The 11,506-nt window shown below is 57.0% G+C and overlaps 1 protein-coding gene across 1 annotated transcript; it reads right to left on the reverse strand.

The window, feature by feature from the left end:
* Nucleotides 1–347: 347 nt before the first annotated feature.
* Nucleotides 348–11,194, reverse strand: LOC126637498 (endothelin receptor type B-like). Its single transcript, XM_050310831.1, has 8 exons — nucleotides 11,043–11,194; nucleotides 6,871–7,395; nucleotides 5,920–6,032; nucleotides 5,371–5,575; nucleotides 4,554–4,703; nucleotides 3,684–3,817; nucleotides 3,046–3,154; nucleotides 348–2,340 (listed from the first exon to the last, which is right to left on the reverse strand). The coding sequence occupies exons 2-8, from the start codon at nucleotides 7,357–7,359 to the stop codon at nucleotides 2,191–2,193; spliced, it is 1,350 nt and encodes a 449-aa protein (XP_050166788.1). The 5' UTR covers nucleotides 7,360–7,395; nucleotides 11,043–11,194; the 3' UTR covers nucleotides 348–2,190.
* Between the last annotated feature and the right edge of the window lie 312 nt (nucleotides 11,195–11,506).

Consider the following 11,506-nt stretch of genomic DNA (forward strand, 5'->3'; position numbering starts at 1 on the left):
CACAGCTTCTCTGGGCAACCTGTGCCAGGGCCTGCCCCCCCTCCCAGGGGAGAATTCCTTCCCAATATCCCACCTAACCCTGCCCTGTCAGTGGGAAGCCATTGCCCCTTGTCCTGTCTCTCCATACCCTTATGATCTCCCTGATCATGTAATGGGTGTAACATGGTGTGAAATCACAGGGGGTTGAAGGCTTGGGAACCTTTCTGGGTTGCTCAGCACGTGGAGGAGGAGGGACAAGGCTCACCCTGCCCGTGCCAGCTGGTCCCACACACTGTGAGAGCTCCACGGAGCAGTGGGAGTTGAAATCACAGACTCCATCTGCCTGTAAACGTGAACAAATACAAAAATACACAGAATTCTGATCTTTTTATAAGCAGAATCATTAAAAAATACCCAGGTGTCTGAGCTGGAACATCTCAGTTTTTATCACTTTTCTCCTTTGACTTCATTTTGCTGCCAACAAATGCAGCCAGAGCCCAACAGCAGCACTGCAGCACAGACACAAATTACTCCAGTAGGTTGGGAAATGTATGGAAAACAGGCTGGTCTACATATTCCTCACCTTCTGCTTTCCTTGAAACCCATTTGTCTTTCAGAAATATGACTTGTTTGTAAAACATTTGCAGCTAAAAAAAACCCAAACCCCAACATCTGGAAAATGTTTTAATTGCAAGTCTTTTCTCCTGTTTTCCTCTCTCCATTTTTTTTTTTCCATGGCAAGGTGAGAAGGGGAAAGAAATAAAAAAAGGGATAAGAAAGAAGGGAAACCCAACAGAAAATCATCAAAAACTGGGTAACTAAAACTTTGTCGTGGAGGTTTTCTTACGCTTTTGGCAAGAGGTTGTTAAAATAAACATGGAATTGTGGATTGGTTTGGGGTTGGAGGGGATCTTATAGATCATCTCTGCCACAGGCAGGGACACCTTCCACCAGACCAGGTTGCTCCAAGCCCTGTCCAATTGAAAATTGCTGGAAAATCACTCAGGGATTGTCAGGAGTGAATTTGGGGGCGATCTTTGCCATCTTTTGGTTCGTTCCAGAGGCTCTTTCAGCTGAGCTCGGACCTTCCCTGCTGCCTTTTCCACCTTCAGCTGACCCCAAGGCCGTCTCTGTCCCCTCCCAAACGCCATGGAACTTGGTGGCACTTGGCCAGGACACGTTGGAGCTCAGATCCAGCTTCTTCCACCCCTTTTTCCCTCGGGATCGGGTGGACCCCCTCCCAGGAGCCCTGGGCTGAAGGACATTCCAGCTGCTGCAGGGCCTGGATGGAGGCTGGATGCTTTCCTGGAGGGGCACACCTGGATCCCATCCCTTACCACCCTCCCAGCAGAGAATGAGGTGATTCCAGGGGGTTGGAAAGGTGAGGGCTGGATCCTTGGGACCAGCCTCACCTGGACTGGAGCCATCTCTGCCTTCCCTTTTCCTGGGCTTACCAACTCCTCCCTGGCAGGAACAGCATTCCCAGCCATCCTGGTGCCCCCTTGGCCCTGGGAAGGGCAAGCTGGACCCGATGGCCTGGCTGGATGTTCCCACCAGTGACACCTGGGGACTCCTGGTCCCCAAACCTGCCTGTGCCACTCACAGAGGGGGTGAAACCACCCCCAGCTCAGGAGCCTGGGGCAGGATTCCCAGGAAAAGGGGAAGAGAAGGGAGCTTTCAGGGCTCCCTGGGGCAGGTTGGTCACACGGAGAGGCTGAGGGACTGTCCCCACCACAAGCAGGAGGAGGGTTCCCACCACTGCCAGCCCTCCCTGCATCTCATCCTGACTCCCACTCCCAGCAACCTAAGCTCTTTTTTTCCTTTTCCAGCTGGGAATTGTCACTCGTGGTCCTCTCCCCTCTCCTCCTCCTCATCCCACATCCACCTCTCAAAGCCACCGCATCCCAAACCTTCCTTCCCTTTTTCCTGCCCCACGTTCCACCCCGACACAAATGGCCACAAGTCATTTGGTTTTCCTGCAAGGAAATGAAAAATCCTGTCAGGATCTGAGTGCCCTTCCCCCTCCTGCAGGGTGGGGGGCAGAGCCCGGGCCCAGAGCTGGGCCTGGGGGGCCATGGAATGCTGAGGCTCCTTCCAGGTGGGTCACAACGGGAAGGCAAAGATGGTTCAGGCCCAGCCAGGAAAGAGCCGTGGGAGAGGAGCAGAGGGGTCCTGCTGTCCTGGCCCTGAGCCTTGTCCTTGATTTGGGATTTAGGAGGAGCTGTACTTGTTGCTCAGGCGGGAGCTGCTCCGGTCCAGCCCCAGCTCCTGCCCCGTGGCTTTCCACTTCCCGACTGATCCCTTCTCATCCGTGGGGGTGATGCTCAGGGCGGGCCTCTGGCACCAGCAGCACAGGCAGGACTGTGAGGAGACAAAGGAGGAAAAGAGGAGGGAATGTTCTGGTACTGGAGCTGGCAGGTCACCCTGTGCAGTGCCAGGCTGGGAATTGCAGCCTGCACTCCTGAGCCTTGCTGTCCTGCAGGGCTGCTGGGAGCAGGATTTCCAGGATAGGGCCAGTGTGGATGGGAAATGAAAATCCTAACATTTTGGGGCACTTTTTACCAGTTGTGTTTTCTTGTCCTTAAGGGACAGAACATACAGGCTCAGCTCTTCCTGTTGCCACAGCAGCAGGGAGATGGTTCCCATGCCATTGCATCCCACCCCATCCCATCCTACCCTATCCTATCCTACCCTACCCTATCCTATCCTACCCTACCCTACTCTACCCTATCCTATCCTATCCTATCCCACCCTATCCTATCCTGTCCCATCCCATCCCTTTCTCAGGGCTCCTCTGCTCCTGAAAATGATGCCCAAATAACTCAGACCCAAAGTTTGTAGCAGCCCCAGTCCCCTCTCTGGTGGTTTGTGGGGATACTCCTGCTCCAGAAGGAATTTTTGTCCTAGATCCTGCTCTGGCAAAAGCCTCCCCATAGCAGGGCACCAAACTCAAGTGTACCTAGCAGGGGGAACGTTTGGGATGAGGAATAAGCTCCTCTTGTGTCCCTGGGACTGAAATCTGGGATCAGTCAGCACACCCAGGAGCTCTGGGGGGGTCACTCCTACCTGGAAGCAGTTCTTAAATTTCCTGCTGACAAAGTAGAGAGCCACGGGGTTGATGCAGGAGTTGAGGGAGGCCATGTTGATCCCAAAGTAATCCATCACCAGGAGGAAGCTGAGCGGGGAGAAGAGTGTTGGAAGCTCATGGAGAACTGAGGGAGGGTTTCCGACCTGCCTGGCCAGGGATCGTGCCCCCATGGAGGGTCAGGGACTGAGAACAGAGAGCTGAGCACAAAACAGTCCTTTCCAAAGGAAAAAACCACTTTTCCTCGCGAGGAGCATTTCCTGAGGAAGCCAAAAGCACGAGCTCTGCTTCCCCCTGGTGACACCACGTCCTCCAACTCCAGCACAGCAGCACCCAGCCCGAGCTGGTTGTTGGCTCGTGGGGCAAAGGAGAAGGGAGGTGGGCACCCACCACATGGGCACAGCCCTGCTGGGAGTGCTTCCCTGCCCTGGAGACTCCCTTAACCCACGGATTTTTATGGAGATATTTCAAAATTTAACTTGACCTCTTCTCATCCCCTCCCCTGCCCATCAGGGAGGGCGAAGCCCTTGTTGAAAGCAGGGGCTGGGAGGCAGTTCCACCAGCCTGTGCCGGGGCCACCGGGGCTCCCAGCTGGGTGCCCACCCCCTGGGGCTCCTACCTGAGCAGTTCACATCTGTTGGGGTCCGTCTGGTCGTAGATGGTCTTCTTGAGGATGCGGCTGAGGTGGAGGGGCAGCCAGCAGAGCGCGAAGATCACCACCAGGCAGAACACGGTCTTGGCCACCTCCCGGCGCTGCCAGCACAAGGTGAGGGGAGGAGAGAAGGTGACCACTGGGGAGCAGGTGGAGCAAAGCAGGTGGACCAAATCACAGAATCATGGAATACTTAGGCTCGGAAGGGACTTTAAAGGGCAGGGACAGCTCCTGCCAGACCGGCTTGCTGCTGAAGTCCTGCAGCGTGAGATCCAGCTCGGTGTGGACCAGAGCCCTTCACAGCCCTTCCCACCGTGGCCTCCTGGTGGCTCTGCTGGGGTGACATTCCCTGGGACACGGGGATCTCATCCCTGGGACATGGGGATCTCATCCCTGGGACATGGGGATCTCATCCCTGGGACACGGGGATCTCCTGCACCTGCCCCTCACACGGTGTCACTGCGACAACCAGCTGGGCTCCCCCAAGGAATCATTCCCGAAGCGTGGGAGGGGACAGTGAACTCTCCTTTTGCCTGCACCTCCTGTCTGGGCTTTGGCACATCCAGTGTTTGGTGCAGTCTTTTTGGGCTCAGCACAGCCAGAGATAAAGGACCAAAAGGAGCTGAGAACGAGGCTGGTCCATGGCCAGGGGGTGGTTGGGGTTGTCCCCCAGACTGGAGGTCACACAGCTTAAGGCCCTTCTCCCTTAATCCTTGCACTGATCCAAGATCCACTGCGAGGCTTTGTCAGCTCCCACCTGTCCCTCACAGCCCCCCCTTCGACAGCTCTCCCTCCTCTTCGGGAAGCAGCAGAATTCCCACATTCCCAGCCCCTCACCCGTTTCATGTGGTCATTCAGGGCGATCCTCATGCCGTTCCTCTTGCTCAGCATCTCACAGGACATGAGGGTGTAGAAGATGCCAGTGCACACCAGGGGCAGGCAGAAATAGAAGCCGAAAAGCCACCAGTCCTTCACATCCCGGTAGAACTGCGTGGGAAAGGGAGAGCCACTGGAAACTGGGGGGGTAACAGGGGCGTGGACCGGCCCTGACACCCACTCTGCCTTGTCCAGGCACTTTGGATGTGTGGAGGTGTCACAGCTCCTGCCCTAAGCACACAGGGGGATTGTCTTCCCCTGAGGCTGCTGCACAGGTTCCACCTAAAGGAGCAAAGACTGGTTTGTATGGAATTACAGAATCACAGAATCATTAAGGCTGGAAAAGACCTCCAAGACCAGCTTTTCCCTGAATACCACCATGTCCACTAAACATCTGGCTGCCAGGTGGCACTCTTGGAGGAGCCTGTCTGTTGGGCATGCTGGGCTGACCAAGGGTCTTCCTTCCCTTGCTCACCCAACCCTGAGTTAAAGGTCACCTGTGCAAACGGGCTGTGGGGACCCTCTTTGGCCTGCTGGGACAGTCTAGGAGGTCCTGAAGCTTCCTGAGATGTGTCAGGACCTGCTGTGGGTGGGTGGTGAAGCACAGCACAGCTCCCTGTTCCCCAGCCCCACGTCACTGCAAGGCCTGTGCTTTGCCTGGTGCTGCCCTCCCTGCTTCCCCCCAGGCCAGGAGCCATCTCCAGAGGCATCTGCTCCTCTAATCAAGGAGCTGACACCCTTCTGACCGAGCGGTTGATTGCACCGGGCACTCACGTACCATCATGAAGCGGGATTTCTGCTCCGAGGCCAACATGCACACCCACAGGTGCTGCTCCCAGTAGCTGAGCTCCACCATGTCGAAGGCGATGGCCTCGGGCACCGCCAGCACGATGGCCACGGCCCAGATCAGCACCACCTCCACCGCCTTCCACATGGGGATCCCGATCCCCTGGATCCGGCTCCAGGACGCCACGGCTCGGTACCTGCCCGGGGTCGGGGAGAGAGAAGCAGCCGTCAGGAAGGGGGTGAGGAGGGGCAGGTTGGGGTTGTCCCCAAAGGCCCTTTCCTCTCACACCTTTCCTCCTCCACCCCTGAGCCTTCTTTAGTGGAATGGGGCTTGACCAACGTCCCTTCCCCACCACCACACCCCTTGTTCCAGCACGTTCTTCCCTCACCTCTTCCAGCAGGACACAACTCAGTTCCTGCTGGATTTCAAGCCCACACGATATCAGCCTGTCCCCACCTGGGGACTGTGCTGGGACCGAGGATTTTGGTCACGGTGAAGGGGCACAGACCGGGCAGGGCAGGTGTGGAGGTGGTTTCCTACCTGTCGATGCTGAGAGCACAAAGGCTGAGGACCGTGATGCCCACGGAGGCTTTCTGGATGAAGGGAACCAGCTTGCACACCTGCACTCCGAAGGGCCAGTCCTTGGCCAAGAGCTGGGGAAGAACCACAGGGTTATCAGGCTGCTTTGGGAACGCTGGCCCAGCTTCCCATAACAGCAGGGGGTTCCCCACGAGGTGTGAGGAGCCCACAGAGAACAGCACTCTGAGGTTCAGGGTGGTGTGAGGGTCCTGGGAGCCTTTGGTTTCCCTGAGGACTCCCAGTGGGATGAGTGGACACAGGGATGAAGGATGGTCCAGACAGCAGATCCTGACTCCAAACCCTGCGTGGTTTTGAGTGGATTTGAGTCCTAAACACCACCATGGGCTTCTCGGGGTTGTTTTCAAAGGGCAAAATGGGTGTTGTGCTTTGAAACACCCAAATCCAGCTCGGACAGCTTGAGTCACATGTCCTGAGCCTTCCCCATGCTCTGACCCTCAACCACACTCACATTCCTGACAGAATCCATGCACTGTGACCCTGTGCTCAGCTGGGACAAGCAGAGGGGACTGCTGGGGACAAGGTGCCCTGGAGGCAGGAGAAACCTGGGCCACTCACTCACAAGGGTGAGAATGAGCCTGAGTTCACAACCCTTACATCCCCACAACACCTGGAGCCCATCACCCCCACTCAGAGCCAACCCCCTCTTCAAGCTCTTTCATTTGGCCTCAGCAGCAAAACGAGATCAGGGAATCACAGAATGTTTTCAGAGGGACCTCAAAGCCCGTCCAGTCCCACCTCCTGCCACGGGCAGGGACACCTTCCACTTGCCCAGGCTGCTCCAAGCCCCATCCAACCTGGCCCTGGACACTTCCAGGGGTGGGGCAGCCGCAGCTGCTCACAGAGACCCTGCCCAGGGCACCATCAGCAGCCCCAGCCCTGCCCTCAGCCCACCTTGTAGACGTTGATGGGCAGGGCGATGAGGATGTAGAGGAGGTCCCCGAGGGCCAGGCTGGCGATGAGGACGTTGGGCCCGTTCCTCATGCACTTGTTCTTGTAGATGATCCTCAGCAGGGTGGAGTTGCCGATGATGCCCACGACGAAGATGGTGCAGGACACGATGGTGTTGATGTACTTGAAGACGTGCCTGATGTCGGCGGGCTTGGCGCACACGGGCAGCAGCGGCGGCTCCGACACGCTGCTCCTGGGCAGGCTCTCCGACAGGTTGGACCCCCCGGCGTCCTGGAGGAGGCTGGGCTGCACCAGGCTGTAGGCCTGCTCCTGGCTGAGCCCCCCCGAGGGGATGGTGCTCTCCTGGACAGCCCAGGGGGTCTGGCCATGAGCCCCGGAGAGGAGGAAAGTCAGGATGACACCCAGAGCAGCAGGAGCTGTGGTTGGTGCTGGGCAGGACCAAACGGTGGAGCTGCTGGCAGGAGTCCTCATAGTGCTCGTGGGATGGCCTTGGGGTCTTGGTTGGATCTGCAGGTGGAGAAAGGGACAAGGGAGAGAACTTTGTTGGCGGAGGAAGGAGGAATGGGGTTCGTGGAGAGGGAACTGGGTTGGTTCAGCTGGAGCAGAGGAGACTGAGGGCAGAACAGTGGGGGCTGCAGCTCCTCCTGAGGGACAGAGGAGGGGCAGCTCCATCTCTGCTCCCTGTGAGCAGGGACAGCACCCAGGAATGGCTGAAGCTGTGTCAGGGGGGTTGGGATGGATCTCAGGGAAAGGTTCTTCCCCCAGAGGGTGGTTGGCACTGAACAGGCTCCCCAGGGCAGTGGGCACAGCCCCAAGGCTGCCAGAGCTCCAGGAGGGTTTGGACAACACTCTGAGGGACAGGGTGGGATTGTTGGGGTCTGTGCAGGGCCAGGGGTTGGACTGGATGGTTCTGGTGGGTCCCTGCAAACTCAGAATATTCTACTGCATGATTTGATTCCATTGTATTCTATGAATTGCTGGAGAAAGTCCATCCTCACAGAGGACAGAAACGATGCCAGATGGGATCCCACCAGGTCAGAGTAGCTGCCCCTGTGGGTGAGAGGTTGTGCTGCTAAAATTAAACAGGCCAGTCCAGAAAAACAAACTGAAAGGAGGACAAACAGTCCCTTGTGTCTCTGACATGGCATTTTGGTGACTGAGGGTCCTTCCTTGGGTCAGTGGGTGTGTGTGATCAGCAACTGCACCTCTTGCACTTGGCATTGCCCAATTTCCTTTAATGTCCACTCATTTATAATCATGGAATCACTGAGGTTGGAAAAGCTCTCTCAGATCATCGACTCCAACCTGTGCCTGATGCCCACCTTGTCCCCCAGCCCAGAGCTCTGAGTGCCACATCCAGTCCTTCCCTGGACACCTCCAGGGGTGGAGACTCCACCACCTCCCTGAGCAGCCCCTGCCAGTGCCTGACAGCCCTTTCCAGGAGGAAAGTCCTCCTCATGTCTCTCCTGATGAACCTCCCCTGGCACAGCTTGGGGCCATTTCCCCTCATCCTATCCCTGTTCCCTGGGAGCAGAGCCCGACCCTCCCTGGCTCCCCCCTCCTGTCAGTTTAGTTTTGGGTAGTTTAGTTCCCAACTGAAGTTGCAGTTTTGGGACCTCTGTGGACACCTGCACGTCTGGGCAGTTCTGCAGTCCCATCTCAGGGTCTGCAGGACCAGCAGAACTTTGCCAGTTCATTCCATGGGGAAACTGGAGCTGCACCAACACCCCCCTGCCCAGCACAGTCCTGCTGGGAAAACACCACAGGGGTTCTTCCAGAAATGCCATATTGATCCCTGACATCCCATTCCAATTTATGTGCAGCCCTTCCTTCCCCATCCTGGTCTCCCTAAATTGAACTCCAAACCCGCTGTGCCTGCTCAGCTCCATCCTCAGGGATTAAAGCTCCCTGTGCTCTCTGCAGTCCTGGCTGCTGAGCACAGTGAAAGGTCTAGGAAAGCTCTCCAAGGCTGGAGCACTAATAAATACCCCTGGAAATGTTCAGCTTTGCACATCTCTGATGGCACTCCCAGGCAGGACAAGCCAAGCTGCTGCTGCTCCACCACCACAGGACAAAGCTGAGTGGGGGTGGGGGGTGGCACCGTCCTGGAGCGATGTGAGTTTGAGGAAAGGGCTTCTGGATGATCCAGATCTGGAATTGAGCCCAGGGAGGGAATGGAAGAGGGCAGCAAAGTGCCAGTCTGTGCCCCAGACAGGGGCAGATCTGAGGGCTCCTGGCTGGGGGGGGGTGAGGAACTTGTTTGAGGAACTGCGAAACTTTCCAGCTCTGGAAACTTTCCAGCCCTCTCAGAAGGGAGGAAAAATTGCTGTGCCTGGATTAAGAACAGGAGCCTTTTGGGATTCCCTGGGATCAGGGAGCCTGCCTGTGATTAGAGCTGGGACTCAGGCTCTGCTCTGACTCCTCCAGGCAGAGTTGGGATCTCAGCCCAAAGCCTGGGATCTGCTCCCCAGGACCATCCAGCCGAGGCACTCCAGGATTGTCCAGGACCCTGGGGATCCCAGGACAAGCAATGAAGTGTGGTGGGAACACTGCTCCCACTCTGGGAAGACGCTGCCAGGCCAACCAGGGTGCCCCCAGGTACAACCACAGCTCCTGCAGACACTCCTGTGCACCCCCTGTGCCAGGGGCTCAGGCTTTGTGGAAATGCCTGGGCAGCCAGTTGTGTTGGGAAAGAAAGGGAGAGAATGGAGAAATAACCCAAAGGAGCACAAACCTGGACACAAATCCCTGCTCTGACCTGTCCCAGTGACTTCAGCCCTTGTTGAGGTCCCCAGCTCCCTGTCCTGCCCCAGCTCTCCCAGGGACAGTGTCCCGTGGGGGGGTGTCCTGACCTCTCCACCCCACTGTTCCCACAGGATTGCAGCTCACAGGAGAGGGCAGACCCAGCTCAGAATTCCTGCCAGAGATCCCTGAGGGTTTGGGCAGCAGCTTTGGATGGCACAGACAAGCACCTGGAGGGAGTCAGTGAATCCTGGAGCCAGCACTGGCAGAGGGCACCAGAGAATCCCTGGAAGTCACTCCCTGTGCCCACCCCAAGCCCAGAGCCTGGTGTGGCTGCTCAGCCCCCGGGGCTTTGGCAGGAGAGCTCATGTGAGTGAGGATCACAGGACTCAGCTCTCTGGGTCCTCCCCAGCTGCAAACACCAGAGAAACAAAAACACTTTCCTCCCATCTTGCCTGAATGAAAAAAAAAAAAAATCAGTCAAATCTTTTACTAACTCCAAATTTTGGCCAAAGACAAGCATTGTTTCCTCCTGTCCAACAGCCCAGCTACTCCTTGCCCTCCACGCTGCCTCACATCTCACAGGGCTTGAAAGCACAACCCTTTCCCCAGGTTTTTGGGGAAAATGAGGCATCAAGAAGCTTGTTCAGCGTCTGGCAGAGCTCAAACCATTGCTTAACCCAAAATCCTCTGAGCTTTGCTCGTGCTGCTGATCATTTGGGGAGGGATGGGACCACCCCCATCCCACCTGCCTGCCTGAGGTGCCTCTCTTTGCTTGGGAAACTCCACTCTGTGCTGAGCCCAAAGCACAGCTGGACCCACTGGAATCTTGACAGGGACATCAGGGAGCGATTCCCAGAGAGAAAAGGAGACTGAAAACCGTCACCATAACCCTGCAAAACCTGAAAGGTGCCTTGTGTGGGTGGGCTGGGGGGGCTTGGGAGCCAGGAATGCCATGGGAGTCAGGAATGCCACAGCATCCCCATGTCCAGCCGGTCCCCCTGCCTTCAGGAGCAGCTCCTTGTGCCAGACTCAGCTTTCCGAACACCAAACAGACTTTTCCTGTGATAAACATCACTTGCAGCAACAGTTCCATGGGTGGAGGACGCTGGAGGGAGAGAGGCAGGTGGTAATTCCCCATTCCCGGCTGCTCCCGGCCCTGAACCCGACCTGCTCCATAAACGGGAGGAGTTTCTCCCAAAGCCGTGCTGGATTTCTGCTCTCCCTGCCCAACTCCTGGACCTTGTCCTGCCCCGTGGTCCCTTCAACACCTTCCCCGGAGGGAGCTGGTCAGGGAGGGGGACCCGACAAACGTGCAAAAAAAAACTCACCCCGAAGGAAAAAAAAAAAAATCCCTTTGTTCGCAAAATCAGAGCACGGAACAGCAAAGCCTTTCAGCGGAGTTGAGTTACCTTGATCTGTGACCGCGGGTTTTGGGTGCTCCGGGATCAGATTCTGCCCCTCTCACGGCTCCTTCCCCCCGCGCGGGACTCCGGGCATGTCCTGGGAGCAGGTTTAGATCCTGGAGCTGGGTTTGTTTTGGGAGGGGAGGGGGTGGGATGGTGCTCAGGGAATGTTTCTCCCCTCCCGTGACTCGCCGAGCTCTCCCCGCAGTGGGTTGGTTTTATAGAAACTCGCGGGGCTCCCCCGAGCGCAGCCCCCGCGACCAATGGGTGGGGAGGGTGGGATGGGAAGAGAGGAGGGAAAAGCGGGAGAAACGCTCCGGGAAGGAGCGAAAACAACAAACAACCAAAGCTGGAGAGGGAGGGCGAGGGCAGGGCTGGCGGGAGCCCCGGGGCTGGGCTTGGGGGGAAGGGACCTGCAGCCCCCCACGAGCTTTTTTTGGGGGGAAAAAAGACATCAAAACCTCCCTTCC

The sequence above is a fragment of the Myiozetetes cayanensis genome, unplaced genomic scaffold, assembly GCF_022539395.1.
Source record: "Myiozetetes cayanensis isolate MyiCay16 unplaced genomic scaffold, myiCay2020 scf15, whole genome shotgun sequence".
NCBI lineage: Eukaryota > Metazoa > Chordata > Aves > Passeriformes > Tyrannidae > Myiozetetes > Myiozetetes cayanensis.

Excerpts from the sequence above, each read along its gene's own strand:
- LOC126637498 (XM_050310831.1), bottom strand. The coding sequence starts at position 7,359 with ATGAGGACTCCTGCCAGCAGCTCCACCGTTTGGTCCTGCCCAGCACCA. Across the intron at positions 6,033-6,870 it reads TGCCCATCAACGTCTACAAG|CTCTTGGCCAAGGACTGGCC; the intron begins GTGGGCTGAGGG and ends GTTCTTCCCCAG. Across the intron at positions 3,818-4,553 it reads TGAATGACCACATGAAACGG|CGCCGGGAGGTGGCCAAGAC; the intron begins GTGAGGGGCTGG and ends TTGTGCTGGCAG.